We start from the raw sequence: 22,455 nt of genomic DNA on the forward strand, positions 1-22,455 counted from the left end.
TAAAATGTCCCAAACCTTTAGGGAATTCCCTGGCAGTCCAGTGGTTAGGACTCCCTGCTTTCACTGCCGAGGGCCTGAGTTTAATTCCTGGTTGGGGATCTAAGATCTCACAAGCTGTGGGGCCAAAATAAGAAAAAAAAAAAAAAAGTTCCTATAAATCAGACTAGTTTATCTTGTTCACCTAAAAGAATAATTATGCAACAGCACCCACTGGAGCAGAGGAATATACGTACTTTATTTTAAAATATATAGAAATAACTAAGTTTCTTTAATTTTTGCATTTGGTTCTATATGTTTGGGTAGTTAAGGTCAGGAGATTATGAAAAAAGCAGAGCTGCTCTTGAATTGATATCAAAATTTTAAATAAGTCATATTTCTGAATAAAGTCATGACAGCTCTGAATGTACTGAATTCGTATCAGTAAAGTACATAAGGGAGAACTAGGGGGAACACAGTATTCGAAGAATGAGAGGATCTTGGGGCTACCACAGTTCCTTCATCACAGTATATGTGTTTAGAAGTCTTTACTCTGAATGACTCTTAGCCTTAAAGTCTGGCAAAGTCAAAGCAATGTATAATCCTTACCCAGTCTATTTCTCTTATTTGGAATCCAGTCATAGTCTATGCCCCTGTAGTTTTACTTAACTCCTTCCCACTTGTGTTTCCTTTTATCTTATCTATAAGATAAAGATATTATGGAGATTATCCATAATTACACAGGGATCAAAAACTAAAATAATATTAAAAACTCTATACTGGGTCTAATCCTATTGCCTAGACTTACACCAGGGCTGTTCTTTTGCTGGCATGTAGAATAAAGCAAACAAGCCTCCAGGTTCTCCTTTATCATAATCTCCTCTTTCTTCAAAGAACTGGGCAAAACTGGTTTTCACTACAAGCAGTTTGCTTTTACTTACACTTGCAGTATATTTTGTAACCAGTCAAGCTACTAGGGGAGTAAGTACTCTCACACCTAATATTAATAACAAACAGTGGGTAGTCCACTAAGACAGATTCTGAAAACTAACACTTGTTCTATGTTCAGTGAAGATGTTCAAGTGTTTCACAAGCTTACTCTAACTAAATGTCTTTAGCCACTTAAGAGAACTCAACATAAACCCAAGATATCTCATAAAACTCAATCCACAGTAATCAAATGCCTGCTTTCACTTTTCTTCTGTCATATTTTCTAAATTATAATGATAATCCTCAACAACAGATTTCAAAAAAGGCAAAGCAGTAAAATCTAGTTACATCAAAAATACATTTTTCTAGTAGGAAATTCTATACATGGTACTTTCCTTTTGAGACTGAATGAATCTCAGCTGCAGAGTACCTAATTAACCAATATTCTAGCCAAATTTAAGATCATTTGCTAGAGGAAATAAGAACCTTTTACTTTCTATTCCTGGTTTTACAGTATTGGAGAACTATGCTAAGTTCCTACAGAACTAAATGAAGACCCACCATAGTCTTATGACCCTGACAGCTGCATAAGGGGCAAGATTGGGAAATCTAAGCATTGCTACACAGTCTGTCACATAGTTGAGATTATGCCTAAATTAGACTGAGTTTGATAGGTAAGTACTAAAGACAAAATTTTAAACAAAGAGTGTGTTAGAGAAGTTGGCTCTCATTCAGTTTTATTCTAACAATGACATTTTTCAACTGATCCTGGTTTTTGTAGCAATTTTTTAAAAAATGCTATGTAAACTGTACTGGTTTAGATTGTTAAAAATATAATTCTATAGGGTTGTACATGTGAAAATAGATCCTCCTTAATTCCAAAAGGTCTTAAAAAGACAGTATTAAGGGTTTCCCTGGTGGCTCAGTGCTAGAGAATCCACCTGCCAACGCAGGAAGCACGGGTTCAACCCCTGGTCTGGGAGGAGCCCACATGCTGCGGAGCAACTAAGCTGGTGGGCCACAACTATTGAGCCTGTGCTCTAGAGCCCGGGAGCTGCGACTGCTGATGCCCGAGCACGCTGGAACCCATGTTCCGCAACAAGAGGCCACTGCAATGAGAAGCCCAGCACCGCAACAGCAGAGTGGCCCCTGCTTGCCACAACTAGAAAAAGAGCCCACGCAGCAATGAAAACACAGCACAGCCAAAAATAGATAAATAAAATTATTTTTTAAAAATTACAATACTGAGAATAAAATATATATATATATATATTATATATATTTTGCCTATCCAAAAGACAGGCAGGCGAGACAATTACTAAAACACTATAAATAGCAGGCTTTTTTTTTTGGAGGCAAAGTTAATGAACAATAAAAGGAAACAGAAGCTATCTAAAGAAAGTATTTAGAACAGATAAAGGAAACATTTAAATGAAAAGGGACACTACTTGAAAAAAAAAAACTCGAAGAGAAGTCAAACTTTATTTGTGAAAATGAAGCTTAACTTCATTTTGTGAAAAATAATTAATGCCAAACATAAATATCACAAAAGCACTGAAAAAGGAATTTGATGTTAAGTTACATACACATATTTTTTTACCTCTAAACCAAGGAATGCCTGCACACTATTTGTTCTGTCAAGACAATCCAAGCAGTTTGTTCGAACTGTACCACTCTGGCACCTGAAACAAATTCAGTGAAACTAAATGGGCAATTTAAAACCAAAATAACAAAAGCTAAAACAAACTGAGAAAAATTAAGCTGATTAAAATGTAGCATCTACTTTCTCCCCACTTCAATTCTCTAGTATAATTCTCAAACACACAAAAAAGATGAAAGAATTTTACAGTGATCATCCATATACCCACCATCCAGATTCTATAAGCGCTAACATTTTGCCGTCCACTCTCTATTACTAGCTCTCCAGTCAACCACATCCACTTATTTTTAATGAGGCCAGTAGTCAGGAGCTAAACACACATTCAGATTTATAACCACGCAGTTCTATAGCAGAACAGACAATAACCCATGTCTTTTATTTGCATTAAATAATCTTTACTGAGGCCAAGAAATATTATGACATTAATTTTACGAGAGAAATGTAACAGCCTCCGAAAGAGCAGCATGAGATTTGGAGCTAGATGAATTCGAGCTCTAACACTTTCTACTTACGTGACGTGGGGAAGATGACAGCTTTCAGCCCCCCACTTCCTCCAGTGTGACCCATCCCTACAGTTGTTATTAATAATTGTAAAGACTAAGTGCACTACCTGACCCACACATAGCACGTGCCCAGTAATGTAAGCTACTATTAGAAAGGAAGAACAACAAGCTTAAAATCAAGTATAATAAAGAAATTAAATAACTACAGAAAAGTTCCAATTTAAAAAAAGGAAAAACAGAGAAGTCAAACCTTTGAACTTCACTTCCATCAAAATGAAAAATTCCATAATCCAGAAACTTCTGGACTTGAGGTTTAAGAACACTATGTAATTTTTCTGCCTTTCCTCCTTTAACCATTTGATGATAGTCAAAATTCACCATCTGGATATCAGCAGCATGTTCAGAAGCTTTCAGATGACTCTGAAAATAAAAATAAAATATTCATTTAATTCTTCTTCGGTTTTTTTTTTTGGCTGCAAATCACAGATCCGGCAGGCAGGATCCCCTATCTCCCCTATCCTCAATCAGGGATCAAACCCACGCCCCTTGCAGTGAAACTGCAGATTCTTAACCACTCACTGGACCGCCAAGGAAAGTGAAAGTGTTAGTCACTCAGTTGTGTCTGACTCTTTGCGGCCCCATAGACTGTAGCCCGCCAGGCTCCCCTGTCTATGGAATTCTCCAGAAAAGAATACTGAAGTGGGTAGCCATTCCCTTCTCCAGGGGAACTTTCCGATCCAGGGATTGAACCAGGTCTCCTGCACTGCAGGTGAACTCTTTACCGTTTGAGCCACCATGAAAATATTCATTTAAATGTTAACCAAATATGATTGTATCAACACAATGTTATAAATGGAACTTTTATTTTAAATGAAAATCTAAGCAGGTCCTTGAAATCTTACTAATTTCACAAAGCTTTCTTTCATTGCCATTGGCAGTAAAATGAAAAATTACTTGCTAATATCTTACAGCATCCTTTTCCTAAAACCTCCTATACTATTGCAGATAGATTAGTTAGGTCTTACATAATTAATATCAGGGAACTTCACATTCTCATTTGGTTTAGAAAATGAAAAGTTATTTCCAACAACCAGCATTTCATTTTTTACCATAAAAATATAATGACTATATCTATTATAGAATCTCAAAACAAAGTAATTGACTTCTAAGGAAAAGCTCATCAAAATTTGAAGAATTCATTTTTATACCTTCATTCAATATATACAAATGTTTTAAAAGCTTATAATAAAAAGTCACTCTCTAAAGTATAACTTGTTTATTAATGATATTCAAACAAAATAGCCAAATAATTAATCCTGGACTTCATTAACGTGAGAAAATGTTTTCTAGCCATTTTGTTTAAGGTTATAACCTTATATAACACTATAATTTATATCAATTCATTATTGATCCAATAAATATTTATGAAAAGTATGTTTTCTTTAGAAGTCAGACATTTCTTTAGGTTCTTACTTATGTGAAATTCTCAAATTTTCTTTCATTGGTACAAGAAGTCCTGTGTGTATACAAATGCTTTATTCACAATTTCATAGATTTAAAACAGTGACTATGGTTTGTAGGAACTAGCCAAAGCAATGAAGAGATGAAGGGGTAAACTGCCTGGTATCTTTCTGCCAGTGACTGATGAACATTTTTTAGGAGGAGGGTATTCTTCTGCTTCTCCACTACATAAATAAGCAGATTAGAAAACAGGGTCAATGCCTTAAAAGCTTTCTATAATCCCAATTTCAGCAAGATTACCCTAAATTGTTGCCTAACTGCCTTCAAAGAACTAATGGTTCCAACAAGTATTCAATCTTCTTCCAGGAAGAACTTATTCCTGGAAGAATTTGACTATTATTTTCAAAATACTATCCTAGGTGTCCATGGGCCAGAACAGAAGGAAAAAAATGATCACTTACCTGGAAAGCCTTACTTAGCATATGTTCACCTTCCTTAGATCCAAGCAGATTTACTATTATTTGTTTACCATACAAATTCTTAAGTGTCCTAAAATGCCTGTTAAAGGCAGAAAGGCAGTAAGCGTATGTCAAGTGATAAGTCAAAAACTTTTTTCAATAAACAGGAACCCACTTTTAACCAGGACCTACATGGCAGTATTTTAAACTCATAGGATTGGCAAAACAATATACAAATCCATTTCACGTGGAATCAAAACTCTGAATTTGTGAAAAGTCAGTTAATGCAATTTTCTCTCTGACTTATCAACTTATCATCTATTTGCCATCACTTCATGGCAAATAGATGGGAAAACAATGGAAACAGTGACAGACTTTGACTGCAGCCATGAAATTAAAAGATGCTTACTCCTTGGAAGAAAAGTTATGACCAACCTAAACAGTATATTAAAAAGCAGAGACATTACTTTGCCAACAAAAGTCCATCTAGTCAAAGCTTTGGTTTTTCCATTAGTCTCTTGAGAGTCCCTTGGACTGCAAGGAGATCCAACCAATCCATCCTAAAGGAGATCAGTCCTGAATATTCATTGGAAGGACTGATGCTGAAGCTGAAACTCCTTGTACTTTGGCCACCTGATGCAAAGAACTGACTCACTGGAAAAGATCCTGATGTGGGGAATGATTGAAGGTAGGAGCAGAAGGGGACAACAGAAGATGAGATGGTTTGATGGCATTACCGACTCAATGGACATGAGTTTGAATAAGCTCCAGGAGTTAGTGATGAACAGGGAGGCCTGGCGTGCTGCAGTCCATGCAGTCGCAAAGAGTCGGACACGACTGAGCAACTGAACTGCACTGAGCTGATGCTAGGGCTTTCAGAGTCATCTGGCCCCCTCTCCACCCTGAGGCTAATGCTGGGTGGACATGGAAACCAGGAGCCATGCAGCTAGGTTGGCAAGGCAATGAGGGCAGAGGGCACTAGGCTGCACCTCACATGTGAGGACACTGCCTACTCCGTGTGGATTCAGAGCTCCTGAACAGCTCCAGCCTTAAGATAAATAGGCCCCACACAGGATCCTTTAGTCTCTCCAGCTTCTAATCAGTCCAGAGGCTAGAGAGCAATGTCATCCACAGGAAATATAACGTAAGTCACAGATATAATTTAAAATTTTCCAGAAGGCAACTTAAAAAGGTAAAAACCAAAAGGTCAAATTAATTTACATATATTTTATTTAACCCAATACAACTAAAGTATCATTTCTACATGTTCAGTTCAGTTCAGTCTCTCAGTCGTGTCCGACTCTTTGCGATCTCATGAATCACAGCACGCCAGGCCTCCCTGTCTATCACCAACTCCTGGAGTTCACTCAGACTCACGTCCATGGAGTCAGTGATGCCATCCAGCCATCTCATCCTCTGTCGTCCCCTTCTCCTCCTGCCCTCAATCCCTCCCAGCATCAGAGTCTTTTCCAATGAGTCAACTCTTCGCATGAGGGGGCCAAAGTACTGGAGTTTCAGCTTTAGCATCATTCCTTCCAAAGAAATCCCAGGGCTGATCTCCTTCAGAATGGCCTGGTTGGATCTCCTTGCAGTCCAAGGGACTCTCAAGAGTCTTCTCCAACACCACAGTCCAAAAGCATCAATTCTTCAGCACTCAGCCTTCTTCACAGTCCAACTTTCACATCCATACATGACCAGAGAAAAAACCATAGCCTTGACTAGACAGACTTTTGTTAGCAAAGTAATGTCTCTGCTTTTCAATATGCTATCTAGGTTGGTCATAACTTTCCTTCCAAGGAGTAAGCGTCTTTTAATTTCATGGCTGCAGTCACCATCTGCAGTGATTTTGGAGTCCAAAAAAAATAAAGTCTGACACTGTTTCCACTGTTTCCCCATCTATTTCCCATGAAGTGATGAGACTGGATGCCATGATCTTTGTTTTCTGAATGTTGAGCTTTAAGCCAACTTTTTCACTCTCCACTTTCACTTTCATCAAGAGGCTTTTTAGTTCATGTAATTGATATATAAAACAAATATTGGCATTTTGCATTTTTTTTGCACTAGGTCTGAAATCCAGTACCTATTATATACCTACAACATATCTCAATCTGGACTAGTCAATTTCAAATGCCCAAGAGCTAGCTTCACGTAGCTAATAGCCACTATATTGGATAACACACCCATCAGAGGTAGTTTTAAGGCCAAGACATCAAGACCTACCCACTTACTGCCACCACTCCTAGAATTCCTAAGAGTGTCACTGTCTTCCACTTTAATCAGAGTCAAGAAGAAATTTTACTTAAGAGCCCAAAAGGTGAAATGAAGCAGTAAATACAACTAATCTCACTGCTTAGCAACATCAAAACTCACAGCAATATATAAAAGTCATCAGTCTTACCTGTCAAAAGCAGGTGCATTGGCTTCAAATCCCCTTGACATACGGACACGATGAGATCCCACCTAAGATAAGAAAAATATGCTTAATCGTACCAAAAGCCAACATGCAGACAAAAGAAATAGCATTGTTTACTCTATGTAATAATTCATTTGCTAAGCACACAGTAGTAAGCTCAGTAATTGTCATTTGTGATATTCTCTTAAAAAAATAAGTTCTAGGGGTTTCTCCTTTTTATCTTTTAAAATACAACCTCATTAAAAAAAAAAAACTAGAAGTTAGAGCATTATGCAACACTGGTAAACTGGTAAACTGTAAAAACAGGAATTTTTATTTATGTAAGATATTTTTAAGAGTGCTTTCATATACATTACCTTGTCTTACGTTCTAAATATGTACCCTTTGTAAGTCAACAGATATTGTCATTCGTGCAACAAAAGAACAAACCCAGCCAAGTGAAGAAACCTGTCCTCTTACAGCAACATCATTCATTCCGAAAAATGATTCCCATGACAGTACAGGCCTCCTGACCAAAACATCTACTCTTTCAGACTGCCGACAAGTGCAATGGCTACATATTTTTTTTCTCTGTTATGCTAAATACCCTATTCACTCCACTCTCACCCAAAGATCCCATAGATTAAAAATAACCATTCCTGGAAAAAGACTTTCCAAGTCAATCTCTCAGGCACACAACTAAAACAGCAGCATATTTTGAAATTTGGGTTATAAGAATTAAACAAGATGGAAAATAACTACCTACTGTGTGTTGCTACAGTTTTTCTTTTCTCATATAGGAAAAGTGGGAGAGAGATGAGGCAGAATCAAGAGATACAAAAGATGCCAAGAAGAAATACAACAGTGAGACCAGATTATTTCCCTGAGTTTCACTTGTAAATATCTCCCTGAGACTGTGGGCCCAAGGTTCCCCAGAATTCATCCTGGCTCATCTGTGAATAACGTGACTTTAAAGGTGGCATGGAGGAGAAGTGCCAGATCAGTCATGCAATTGGACAAATAAAACCAGAAAATAAGCTCTAAATGTTCATCCATGTCCCAAACTGAATTAACAGTATTATCATTCATTCAGCATTCCCTCTCCTGCCGAGATGACTGAATGACTGTCCTGAGAAATCAGTGGACTCTCTTTAGAGCTTTTCCTTCTTAGTAAGAAACTGATTAGCCAAATGTCACATCTTTATTTCATTTTACTTCTAGTACACAATAGACTGTATAAAATCTTAAGCTTTGAAAGGTGTGTGCTCCAAGACACATTTGTGCGTTTTAGGCGGCAGAAACGTCAGACAAAGTTCATACTTTTTCTCTGGAGTCATCTCAGGTAGTTGCCCTCTAACTCTCTAAAAGTCCAATACTTTGCATTTTGTTTATTCATTAACATTCATCTTGCACTAGTACTCTTAACTGTCAAGAAGGTGAAAAAAAATACAAGCTTTCTCATATTTGTTTTTTGGTAATGGCTGTAGTTGTTCCCTATTACTTGCTCCCCAACACATATATAAAACTACCTACAATTCACAATTCTTACAGCAATACGTTGGTTAGACAACAGAAAGATGGGAGGAGACCAGTTAGAAATCTGAGAATCTTTCAGGCAAGAAAAAACTATGAAGACCTTAACCAAGATGACAAAAGTGGGAATGAAAAGAAAAGTCCAAGACCTCAGACAGCACTGGGATTAAGCATCACAGGGCTGCCTTGCTTGGCTCAGGGTTGGCCGCTGGAGCAGGCAGTCTGGATGCGCTGCAAAAGCAGCTGAGCAGGATCCACTACCGCCAAGCTCTCTAATCTGAGTGGTGGGGTACCTGGTTGAAATGCAGATTCCTTGGCCCTACTCCAACAAATTCTACTTCAGTTGATGGGAAGTTGAGGCCATGAATCTGCATTTTAAAATCACTCTCAAAGATTCCTTTAAAATATCTCAAGAACCTGAGAAGAATGTATCATGGAGGAAAAGAGAGAGAACAAGGGACAACTGCCAAGGAAGGACTCACTGTCCGTGACCACTGAAGTGAAACAGCTCACTAAGTGACTAACTTGAAGGAGCCCTGAAAATAAATTCCAGCCCTAAGAACACTCAGGACACCCAACAACCGCTTGAAGTCAAAAATGAACTTAGGGCCTTGGTATTTTTATTTCAAAAAGTCAGTATCTATTATTTTCATTCCTCTATTAACTGCTCTTTTAGAGTGGTGGGGAAAATGATAAAAGATACTCATGAAACTAATCCATCTCTGGTCAAAGAAAGGTTGGCTTTAAAAACTACTAAGCTAAATACCTCAGAACCACTGACCCAACCCTCAACCCAACCCAAGATGACAGGCCAGCTCAGTGATGATTTGGCAGAACTGTTGGACTGTCTTGAGGTCTCAAAAATTACTATCTCTATCAAGAAAGGCACAATTTTCAAATCTACAGTTGTCGGCCCATAATCAAATGACATTATCCAGTCAGATTATCTGTGTGGACAGGCCACAGAACAAAGAAGGACGTCGAAAGGAAGTCCCATCCAAGGAGGCTCCCTCCATGTAACTACTCAGGACCCAACATTACTGAATAATCAAACACTGTAATTCTGAACTTAAGAAAATAACACAGAAAGCAGTAAAACAGAGGGCCTATAAATAGACTAGAAGAATCTCTTACACTAGCCTGTCTCTAAACCAAAAGCGTTTACCTCCCATCAAAGCAGGGTTTTAGAAATTTCTTAGAGCAAATATTCCAAACACCCTTCTCTGGTCACAAAAATAGAAATGGGGTAGGGTTGGTATTCTTTCCTAAGGGAGACACAGGAAGAAATATATCTATATAAGTTACGCCAAAATGCCAAAGATGAAACCCACATGACTCAAACTGGTGTTGACAAGAACTCAAGAATTTTAGCAAAGCAGCACCAGTGTTAATCCTTGTTAATTCTTAGCCTGTCTTGAATAAACTCCCTTATTGAAAAGATTCAAGTGGTGTGCAATTTTTCTCCACAATAACCATCCTAGAGTGTAAGAGAGACCCAGCTGTGAACTAAATGAAAGTAAATGAAGGCAAAATTTTCTTTTTCCTGTATATTTTTTTCAATAGTATAGACTGAGGCACAGAATTTACTAGGCAGTATATATCAGAAGCCCAAAATGAATGTAACTTATACTTTAGGGACTAAACATGTTTGAATAAAAATAAAATGCAAAATCACACTAGTATGGGCAATCCAATATTATGAACTAACGTGAAAAAAACATCTTACATTTTAAAGATTAGACATTTACTAAACAAAAGGAAAGTTTGGAGGGGGAAAGATCAGAAAGCAAAACAGAGAACAATGTTCAAGATGACAAGTCCCAAGTCATTACAAACTGTAAAGTAAAATTTCATCAGCAGATATGTTCCTCTTTTTTTTTTGGCCACACTGCATGGCTTGCAGAATCTTAGTTCCCCTATCAGGGATCTAGCCTGGGCCCTCAGTAGTGAAAGTATGGAGTCCTAACCACTGACTGCCATGCCAGGAAATTCCTAGATATATTCTTAATAACAACAAACGTGCTCAGACATTCAGCTGTGTCCAACTCTTTGCAACCTCATGGACTGGGATTCTCCCCACAAGAATACTGGAGTGGGGTGCCATTTCAGCTAACCCTTACCTAGTTCTGGCGGTCAGAACTAGGTAAGGGTTGTAAGAAACTAAGAAGTAGGAACTACTAATATTACCATGTTACAGATAAGAAAATGGACACTAAGGGGTTAAATCACTTGCCTGAGATCACACAGCCTAGCAGTATAAAGATTCAAATTGAGAGGCTTAGTTTCAGAAGCTTTGTTTTAACTACTACATTTTTCTGCCTACAGACGCTAAATTGTTATATACGGAGATAGTAAATACAGAAACACTTTGAAAATCAACACGCCATGAAAACATTGAAATTTTAATATGAAATATGGGAGCTGCACTCCTATGGATATTTGAAAGAACACTGAAGGAAAGAATAACTAAGACAATTCCAGGATTTGTAAACAATTTCTGTATACTATTTATTTATAAATCCAGGTAACATTATTAGACTGAGTAACAAAATTATCCGAGGAACTAATAAGCTAACCTGAAAGTTTAAAAAAATATGAAAAGTTCTGAAGAGAAAAAGAAAGAAAACTAAATGTCAAAACACATACCTGCAATCCTGGCTGCTCCCAGAACAATGGGACAGATCCCCGGATTTGTATGAAGGAAGAAACAGAGTCATCTAAGTACACAACCTACAGAGAAAAATACTGGGTAAAATACTTCCACAAAGTTGTTACCTCTGCATCAGAAGACAAATCTACTAACAGTTATATCTCTTGACCAGTCTCTCATAAACAAATTATCCTAACAAAATAGTCAAAATAGGCCATAAATAAGCCGAATTTTTTTCAACTAGTGATAGTTCTACAAACATTAACCGATAGTGAAAATATAAGCATAAGCATTACAACTTTTAAAAAAGGAATTCCTTTTGAATTCATTTTGTTATTTTTCTTTAGCTTTTTCTAATTTTTAAAAACTAATCTGAAGACTTGAACTGGATTGAGGGCAAGGCCTGAATTTATAATTACATAGTTATAGCCAAAAATAATGCAACTTCTCCTTTCAGATGGTACACAACCTACCTTTAAGAGTTGAGTTTGACTTAATTTCATTAAAACCCACTTTTCTTAAGTTGTCTAGCTCTGTAACTGAAGATTTTCAATTCAATACTAAAACATAGGGCACTGATGATGTCATGCTGATTAGTAACAAATTGTTACTTACTCGAAGAGCCATACCTAAATAAGCTTGTTTTTGAGGATCCTTTCTTAAGGCTCACAAGTAGCCAAGAGCAACCATAAAATGGCATTACAGATGTCAAAATGAGTTCTGAATCAAATAAAAATCTGCTTTGCAATTGTTCTTTGTGATTAAGCAAGATAAAACACTATATACCTGTTCTGTTTCTACAAAATTGGCGACGTGACCATCATCATTTGTTCCCCGGACGTTAAACCTGGTCCCAGCTCGTTCACAGCTTAGTCTGGAAATGAGGCAAGCCTTTGCCTGTTTATGAGCAGCATAAATTGTTCTGATTTCTACTCCCCCACACATGAGGCGTAATAACCAGTCGTCACAATTCACACCGTAGTGCTTGAGATGCAAGTGCAAAGACTGATTCCTAACAGAAAAAGAAAGAACTGCATTAGCGTGATGAGCACTCCCCAACACGCTCCAGTATTCTTGCCTGGAAAATTCCATGGACATAGGAGCTTGATGGACTGCAGTCCATTGGGTCACAAAGAGTTGGATGTGACTGAGCGATGAGCACATACAGGCAGCACACTGCACAACACAACATGCATTCTAAGACAGTGCCCCTGGGACTTCAGAGGCGCCAGAGGGAAATCAACCCACTTACATTCATTGTGCCAGGGACTGGAGGATAGGGCTAGACAGATAGACCCTTGGACATGTGATCGGTGGGCCATGCAAAAGCAGCACATATTCTACGTTTTTAGAATTTGGGCCCCATTTGTTATGTCTTTCTTCATAATGTATTTACCACTTGTTCCAAAAGCGTTTCCACACCCAACTCCAGGGAATTCATATATATATGGATTTTCTTAAGGCTTGACTTTTATAAGGCTCCATTTTAATTAAATTTAAATAGTTACATGAGCTAGTAATTACCATATTAATGCCTGTCTAGGGTTTTCCCAGCGCTCCAAATACTTCTATACTCTAGGTAACAGAGAGGGCCTACTTTTCAATCCTTTTCAGGGCAGAGAGTTCTGTTTAAATGAACACACAGAAACCTGATGATCAGAAAACATATTAAAAGTGGAGTTGTCATGGCTAACGTTGGGATGGGGGCTGGGGACCTGCTACACTGGCCATCTTCACATCCCTCTGCTTGCCTCAGGGGCTCTGCTGGAACCACTGCTGCTGCTAAGTCGCTTCAGTCGTGTCCGACTCTGTGCGACCCCATAGACGGAAGCCCACCAGGCTCCCCCATCCCTGGGATTCTCTAGGCAAGAACACTGGAGTGGGTTGCCATTTTCTTCTCCAATGCATCAAAGTGAAAGGTGAAAGTGAAGTCGCTCAGTCGTGTCCAACTCTTCGCGACCCCATGGACTGAAGCCTACCAGGCTCCTCCGTCCATGGGATTTTCCAGGCAAGAGTACTGGAGTGGGTTGCCATTTCCTTCTCCAAAGGAAGGCTGGAGGTTGGAAACACAGGCCTCCAAAACGCCTCACCAAACCACCACCAAGTAAAATATGCTGTTGTGCAGAAAAACTTCCTCTCTGGGACTTGCAGATAATAAAGGCGCCTTACAAAAGGGAAGTTGCTAGAATATTGAAGCTTGGTTCTCTGAGTTTTCAAACTACCAGTTTAAGAGGAAATCTTAAGTGCTTTGCACTATCTTGTTTCTTAAAGAGGTATAAAAACAATGTGACAGCATTTTCTTGAAGGCTTAGAGTTGTTAAGAATCTACATCAATGCTGTTGGAGCAGTCTTTCCAGTCCCCACCACTTCAGGCTACGCTGCAGGGGACAGTAAACAGGTAGTGGCCACTTGTAATCCTGATAAACCAGATATAACCCCAGCCTCTCTTATCCACTGAAGAAAGCAGACTGGAAAGTCAGTGAGTAGGCGGCTTACTCCTGGGATAACGTTAAATCCGATGAATATTACTAATTTAAAAACGTGACTTCAGTTTCCACACTTTACTTAATATCTACCTTGATCTGAACTGGCAAAGCTCAAACTGGCTGTGACCCAGTTCATCCAGATACCACAGCTGAGGCCCAGATCATAGCAGAGGTAGGACAGACTGATTGTCCCCCATTTAAATAGCAGTGGGAGCCGTGTATTTGTTCAGATAGAATTTCTCCCTCTGCTGTCAGTTTTCGTTTTTCTTCACAGTCAACGCCTTGCTGTTTTAATTCTATTTAAGTTTACACTTGACTCTCAACTGGCAGCAGCCTCAAATCCCCAATGGATTAAAACTACATGGGCTTTTGGGATAGGTGTTTGCCACTCTCTGGCTACAGAACTTACTTGGCTGTATCTTGGGAAATATTTCTACAAAGCTGCAAGGGTTGGCATAATGAATTCTAAAAGCTTTCCTTTTTCTATGCAAAGTGAAGCTCCAGACTCTAATCCTTAGCAAAGCTTTAAAGACTATAAAGTGAGCAAAACTCACCTTTAGCATTTCAGCCTCCTCTTTGCTCAGCCTGTTTCCAGCTCATAAACCTCCTCAATCTGTTATCTAAATTGGCCCCCACTTCTACCCATAACTGAATGAAAAGATAAAAGAATTATTCCCACGGATTAAACTTTGTGATATTCTTAACTGCTGGCCATTTAGCCAATGCATCTGCATTTGCCTGGACTTGATTACGGCAGAGAAACTTTTCTCTCTCAATCTAAGAAATGTGGGGTTAGAAAGAGCAGAGGGAAGAAAGGTAAGGAGAGCTGCCCTAAGACCAGCTGCAACGCCATCAGCTTCTTCAGAAACATCAGTGTCTCTTCCATCAGAGAAGTGCCGGGTTGACATGAGCAGATGGGACTGCCGACTTGTCTCTCCTACGCCCTCCCTTCCCCACCGCCATCCTTTCGCCCTCCGCTAGGCTCCAAGTCTCCAGATACAGCGCTCCAAAGCCCCTTTTCCCTCTGCCTTCTTGGCTCCCCCATGCCACTCTGGGCCAAGACACTTCTATGGGAGCTACAAGCTACCAAGTTATTGCTCTAAATGTAGTTTCCAGTCCTAGCATTGCTGACTTTGAGCCCTCTGATCCCCAGGGCCTTTCTCCAGGACCATTCAGGCAGATAGTGGAAGTGGGAGAGAGAGAAAGTATACAGTGGGGAACCCCCGAGTCTGAATTACTGAGGGAAGCTGTGAGCATAGTCCTGGACTTTGGCCTTATAACGTAAGTAAACAACTGAAATACAATTTGTTCATTGTGTTAAGGAAAAAAGTCAACAGCAATGCTGACTGTGGACAAGAGAACGACTATACTGGAAATCTGGTCTGTTCCAATAAAGCGATACCGATTACAGTCATGTGGGTCCTGCTGCCCCATTAACGCATACTTACCATACAGCACCTTCATGCATAATCCCGAAATATGTCGCAGTTACCTACTTAAGTCTCATTTTATTACAGTACTAAACTTGATTCCAGCATACTACTTCCCTGTAGTCGGCTGCTCTTGAATAAAAAAAAATCATCTACTTACAACCTTCCAATTAAAAACAATAAGGGAATGTAGGATTAGAAAGGCAAATGTGGCCAGAGATGAGATCTCAAACTAAGAACCATACATATGAATAACACAATTCTATTATGATTAATTCCTTCCTGATTTAAAAATAAATATTTTAAATATATGTCTGCAATGGAAGGTCTGTCTAGATCAGGAAGAGTAAGTGGGTTTCACGTCACAGGACTACTTTAATAAAACGATGGCAGATATCTGCTATGCTCCACTGAGGATCCCGCAACAGTAAAGAGTGGTGTGCTCAACTGGCCGTGCCCACCGTTGCCCACTCTAGAAAGAACTGTTATGCCTTCCATGTTCCAGCTCACCCAGTGGCTGCACTGCACGTGATCACAAGGGAAAACGTAATACAAACTCACCAGAAAAATCTATTGTCAGTTGTGTGTTCTTGCAAGCTACGGTGGGCATTAAGACTCAGATCCAAACTGACTCCGGATGCAGACCATGCAAAATAAAAGTTTCCTGAATTTAAAACTTTTCGCACTTCCGAAATGCGATCCTCGTCCGAAGAATCAACTCGCAGTGATATAAATTCAGTGGAAGTAACTCGGAAAACTTCAGATTCTTGAATTTTTCCAACAGACATACATCCAGTGACTAGGACCAGATAATGTAACATAATATCACCTGCAAAAACCAAAGACTTAATGGGATGGGAAGTGCCAATATTCTACAAGCTATTCAAAATTTCTTCCAACTTTCTTCTAGTGTCTCTGTCTTTTAAAATCTGACAGTGTGGTTATTTTAAATTTATCATAGACACATTTAAGTTCACAACAAGATTTTGGCAGAAGTTGGGAGAAAAAAATCCTTGTTAAATACATTTAGTATGATGAAGCATTTAAACATTAACAGAATAATCTTACATTTATGAAATTATTCCTCTACTTAAAAGTATGTGAGATTTATCAAATTTTTAAAATGTAGGTGTTATCCTCCCTACCTTTCCTTTATGATTGTAAGAAGTTCAGACAAGACAATGAATTGAGAGTTTTTCATAAACAGTAAGGTTGAAAAAATGGCATTTAAATGTGAACTGCTGCTGCTGTTGCTGCTATGTGAAGAAAAAGTCTTTGGTAACAATTTATAAAGTGATTTGGCTGACAAAAACTTTCACAGCGATTTTTTTCATCTAATTTTGACAAAAATCCTGTGCAGTGAGTATGAAGGTGGAATTCAGCAGTGGTATACTTTGAGCATGTGGGGGCTTGACATAGGCAGAAGTGCCCTGCATCTTGGCTTCTCCACTACTTATTATATCCACCAACTTCATGTGTTAACATATGCAACATGAGATATCCTGCCTTTAGAAAATAAGATTAAGGGACTTCCCTGGCGGTCCAATGGTTAAGACTCTGCTTCCAATGCAGGGATCCAAGTTTGATCCTTGGTCAGGGAACTAAGATCCCACCTGCCATGAGGGGTGGCCAAAAAATAAATAAAAAAAGAAAATGAGATTAAAGCAAATCTCATTGGACTGTGAGGATGATCCAGGGCAATACTACTTAAGTGCTCCCAGGTGGCACAGTGGTAAAGAATCTGCCTGCCAATGCAGGAGATGCAAGAGAATCAGGTTTGACCCCTGAGTCGGGAAGATACCCTGGAGGAGGAAATGGCAAGCCACTCCAGTGTTCTTGCCTGAAATCCTATGGACATTAGAGCCTGGTGGGCTACAGTCCACATGGTCACAAAGAGTCGGACATGACTGAGTGAGTGAGCACGCACGCACACACAGTGCTTTACGTGTGACAGACTCATAACGAATGGCATATCTCCATTTGACAAGACCAGCGCTCCTCAAAGTACTATCCATGGACTAGTTCAGTTACCAGTTTAGTGAGAACAGGTGCTTGCTCCAGAACAGAAAACTGCCTCACTAAGTTCTCTATTTGGTTTAGCTGACTTCTTTTTTTTTCTCTACAGTAAGACTTTATCAATGAAGGAAGCCATGTGTTGATTTGCATGACCGCACCAGCTTCTTTTCTCATCCAGACCACTAACAAAACAGTTCATGGAGTGTAACCTGTCCGTGGGCCACACTCTGAGTCACACTGTTGTAGAACTGGTGATCACAAATGTTACTTTGCAGCCCATGATGACACTGAATGGCAGACAGGCTCAAGCTGAGATGTTTTGAGTAGAAAACAGGTATCTTTTCCACCACAAACCAGGGGAAACAGTGTGTGGTTCTAAGACATCTTTCCTTAAGTGCACTGAAGCAAGAAAAAAAAAAAAGGGCAATGCCCTTATTTTTCTCTTCTAACAATGTTACTGATCTCTTAAAGTGTTCAGACAGGATGCTGTCTCTGGAATTTAGAATCATGAGAGCATGAGCATGTAGCATGGCTTTTCAGGCAACAATCATCTCAAGGTTAAGAGATGATTATACTCACAGATCAAATACAGAGTCTATGAAATAATGTCTATCAAATCTTCAAAGTTACAAAAACAGAAATGAAAAAACAGATTGAATTATATTGAATACTTACCAAGATTTAATCGTAAAACACCTAAAAGTCCATAGGCATCTAGAACTTTGGAGTATGTACCCTTGATTGCCTCTTTTTCTGCTGATGCTACAAAAAAAAAAAAAGCTTTAGTATAAGAAAAAGGACCTGAAACACCAGATTCGCTTTAGCTATAAAGCCAGAGTTTCAACCAAAAATCTAAAGTCTGAATCTAAGTCTGATATTCTTAACATAAATGTACTGCATAAAATCTTTTTTTGAACCAGTAACTTTAATAGTTTTTCCCAAAGAAGTAACAAGTTATTCCAGCACCATCAATTCATGAATCCATCCTCACCTAATGATCCTGAAGTACTTACTACCTTTAATAATATTCCTATCTTTTGGAGGTTGCTTTTGAATTTTCTTCGCTGTCCCCCTGATCTGTTTAGCTAATCTTAATACCAGGAACACACTGCGTCCTGATATCCCTACGGGACAACACCCAACCCCTTAACAAAGACTCTTCCAGACTTTAGCCTCAACCCACCGTTTCTGCTTCAGTCCTCATTGCTCCCCTTCCCTCCACAGCCCATGCACCTTATGCCCCAGTCACATGAGACGCTCACTGTTGCCCAAACACACTTTCTACATCTCTGTGCCTTTGCACAGTGATCTGGCTTTCTGCCTGCAAGGCTTGACCCAACTTTTGCCTCTGGCCAAAACTGAACTCACCTTAGAAAAACAAAGACATAAAGTCACTTTCTTGAAACCTTTATTTATCTAAGCACAAGAATTTCACAGAGCTCCCTCTTCATGTTGCCAAAACATTTAAAATATATTCATCACTTGTCTTTCTCATTAGCCAACCTGTTCCCTGAAGGTGGAACTCTTGTCTTATTCATTCTTTAATCGTTGACACTTAGAACAGAGCTTGATGCATGGAAGACTACTAACGCTTAAATTATGAAAGTTAATGGTAATGCTTGACCACATGAGTCAAGCACAGGGACAGGGAAATTGTCAGTCTGGCCTTCGTCTGGATTTATTTCTTCTGCTATGAAGTTAATGTCATCCACTAATGAATACAACCTACAGAACAATTTCCCTAAGACAGGCTGTGATGGTCATTCTATTGAGAAAAAACAAAAACAAATCCTGAAGCTTTAAAGGAAAACCTTCCGAGTTCTTAGCAAACACACTTATTGAAAACTGGACACAGAACCAAAGAAACATAAACCACAGCCAGTATCTCAATGTACAATAGCAAATATGACCTTCTAAGGCCTACAAATCTGGAAAGACAGGAGCCTCTTTTTCATTCCATCCTTTCCTTTCCAGTTCTTTCCTTCTTCACTGCCCTCCCTAATCCACAGCCTACCCCACAGCTCCCAGTTCACCTCTTAGATGACTGGCTCACTCCTTATTTACCTCTTATCTCTTGTACTTTTCCCTTCTCTCATTTCTCAAAGATTTGCACATAAAATACAGTATATAACAAAGTCTAATAAATATTCTAATAAATTACATTCTGATACAGAATCACAGTATTGAATATGTTTTGACAATATGCATGTGTTCCACCTTACAAACGCTTGTAAGCAGATTCTTACAGTCTTCTCTGTTGATCTCTATTGCCAACAAAACGGCCATAGTCTCAGTCTACTGCTTTGCCTAATATCCCATAGTATTCTGCATTAAAGCTCTTTCCTTTGTCTCGAAGCTCGTCTCCAGGGTTCTCCAGACAGCTCATCTTCCCTGCCTGCCTCACCTCTTTTCAGACCACTGACTTTTAGACTTCTTCCTGATTATCCCACTTCTGCTGTCGAATGAGCTGTGCTCTGCTAGTTGGCAGCAGAGGCTAAGACTGAACGGTGGTCCAGTGGCTAAGACTCCTAAGCTCCCAATGCAGAGGGCCGGCATTCGATTCCTGTCAGAGAACTAGATCCCACGTGGGGCAACCAGAAGTTCACGTGCCGCAACTAAAGATCTGGAATGCTGCAACTAAGACCCCATGCAGCCAAATAAATAAATAAATATTAAAAAAAGACTGAGTCACTCACTCAGCCACCTGATGATGTCACAGTTCTTTAGCATGCTCTTTACTGCGGTGGGCCTTTATTTTTATCAAACCACCTGTATGAAGTTAGGGAGTGAGGACGATTTCACCAAGCCATTAAAGTTATGGGGATGTGAATTTCATTCTTCATTCCTAGAGTTCCTATCATTATTATTTGTTACACTATATATTTATAGAAGTTACTCCTAACATTCAATGACAAGGAACAGAGTTAGAAAATGCTGCTGCTGCTAAGTCACTTCAGTCGTGTCCGACTCTGTATGACCCCATAGACAGCAGCCCACCAGGCTCCCCCCTCCCTGGGATTCTCCAGGCAAGAACACTGGAGTGGGTTGCCATTTCCTTCTCCAATGCATGAAAGTGAAAAGTGAAAGGGAAGTCGCTCAGTCGTGTCCGACTCTTAGCGACCCCATGGACTGCAGCCTACCAGGCTCCTCCGTCCATGGGATTTTCCAGGCAAGAGTACTGGAGTGGGGTGCCATCGCCTTCTCCAAGTTAGAAAATATCACAACACAATTTTTAATTTTAAAGTAATAGAGGAACCCCTTCTCCCACATCTTGCCTTGTAAGTACAAAATGTACAAAAGCAAACCTTAGAGAGGCTTGTTATCTCTCTGATGATAGAAGGCATGGTTTCCAGGGCAAATTCTATTCTAGAGTTTACACGTTATATGCATTTCAAACACTACCACTAGTACAGTAATATAGAAATTACCAGATATATCTATCAGTTTTAGCACCAACCATTTAGGTTCAAATACCAGTAATAGGGTTAAAAAGAAAATATATTTTTAGTGTTAAGTTGTCACTTTCCCTCTGGAGAAGGAAATGGCCACCCACTTCAGTATTTTTGCCTGGAAAGTCGCATGGACACAGGAGCCTGGTAGGCTATAGTTCATGGGGTCGCAAAGAGTCAGACATGCCTAAGCAACTAACATACACCTTCCCTTAGAAAAGACAAAGTCATTTTATAACTTAAATTACCATGCAACAAAATCTTCTCTCTTCTAATAATGCATAATAATTACCTTTTCAATAACTGTGCTCCAAATATATGAATCTACCATGTTTTTCAGGCCCAATGAAGACCCATCTATTAGACTGTCACCTGATTCAAACAGGTGAACAAATGTCATACTGTTTAGTTATTTGTGCTTTTGTATTATATTCTGAGACTCAGGGAACAGGACACACACACAAACATACACAATTTAAATTAAAGTGTATATTCTTAACTAAAATAATGCTAAAGGAAAGAAAAATGATTCAAAGAATAGATGAGATGTCATTTTCCCTGCCAGGAATTTTTTGGTTTCTTCTCAAAATATTAAATGAAATTTTAAATTATTTTTTAGAGTGACAAATATTTGACAGGAGGGAACAGGCTTAGGGAGGTTACTAATTTACTACCCTGGCTACACTCCAACAGTCAGAGAAGGCAGCTTCTTGAGGGAAGGGGCTTTGTCTAATCCACTGGCCTGTCCCCGGTGGGCTAGCTCAGTGCCTGGCACCCAGGAGGAGTTCAGTAATTTATGTTCAGTGAACTGGTGAAGGCGATTTCAGAACCATATGAACATTTACCTCTAGATCCTTCCAATTTTATAAAAGAAAACCTAGTGTTTCCTTCTTAAATATCTTTACTCTAAAGGACAGTAGATGATTACCTGTTGTTTCATTTATGCTTCAAAGGTGTGGGGTAGAATGGAAGGAGGTCCTTCACAGGCTGTGAGTCCAGGGAGAGTAAGAAGGTGTCCCTGCTCATGGAGTTGAAGCCACAGGTGGGGAAAGAAAGACTCCATTTGAGGGGAGGGGCAGCGGGCAGGAGGTGATGAAGTCTGAGCGGAGTAAGAAGGGTGGTGTCCACCCAGGAATGGTGGGAATGGCCTGCAAAAGGATGCTGGAGCTTGAAAGAGTAGAGAAGGCACGGTGCGTTGGACGGAGGCTCCAAGCAGGGTGCTAGAGCCCCAGTGGGGCAAGGAAGCCACCCGTGGGGTGGATGAGGCTGTAGTGGCAACAGGAGAGTGGTTGGTTATACACAGGGGGACGACCAAGAACCACGGAGCAGGTTTCTCACTGTCAGAAAAGGGCAGTACAAACACAGAGAGAAAACCAGAAAAGATGCTGTGGTGCTGATCGGAACTGGAGTTACCACTGTGAACTCAGTTTTCTAGAGAGACAGACAAAGACAGAAATGGGTGGGCATAATTATACTTTCAAATACATAGACCCACTTGTGCTCAGTCGTGT

The 22,455-nt window shown here is 39.5% G+C and overlaps 1 protein-coding gene across 34 annotated transcripts in view; it reads right to left on the minus strand.

Moving 5' to 3' along the window:
• SYNJ1 (synaptojanin 1) overlaps positions 1-22,455 on the minus strand; it is a 94,597-nt gene that overhangs the window by 46,993 nt on the left and 25,149 nt on the right. For all 34 annotated transcript variants that reach the window (XR_015168450.1, XR_015168451.1, XM_086413260.1 and 31 more), the window contains 8 exons: positions 18,171-18,257; positions 16,041-16,308; positions 12,350-12,575; positions 11,560-11,643; positions 7,387-7,448; positions 4,992-5,088; positions 3,320-3,489; positions 2,507-2,588 (listed from right to left, as the gene is read on the minus strand). Coding sequence is in view for 32 of the 34 variants with exons in the window: in XM_086413260.1 (XP_086269386.1) it covers positions 2,507-2,588; positions 3,320-3,489; positions 4,992-5,088; positions 7,387-7,448; positions 11,560-11,643; positions 12,350-12,575; positions 16,041-16,308; positions 18,171-18,257 (1,076 nt within the window). In the remaining 2 variants the exon portion in view is untranslated. The remainder of the gene's footprint in view (positions 1-2,506; positions 2,589-3,319; positions 3,490-4,991; positions 5,089-7,386; positions 7,449-11,559; positions 11,644-12,349; positions 12,576-16,040; positions 16,309-18,170; positions 18,258-22,455) is intronic.

This window comes from Bos grunniens, chromosome 1 (genome assembly GCF_055505025.1).
Source record: "Bos grunniens cultivar Pamir isolate PY7600 chromosome 1, Bosgru_T2T1.0, whole genome shotgun sequence".
NCBI classification, from domain to species: Eukaryota; Metazoa; Chordata; class Mammalia; order Artiodactyla; family Bovidae; genus Bos; species Bos grunniens.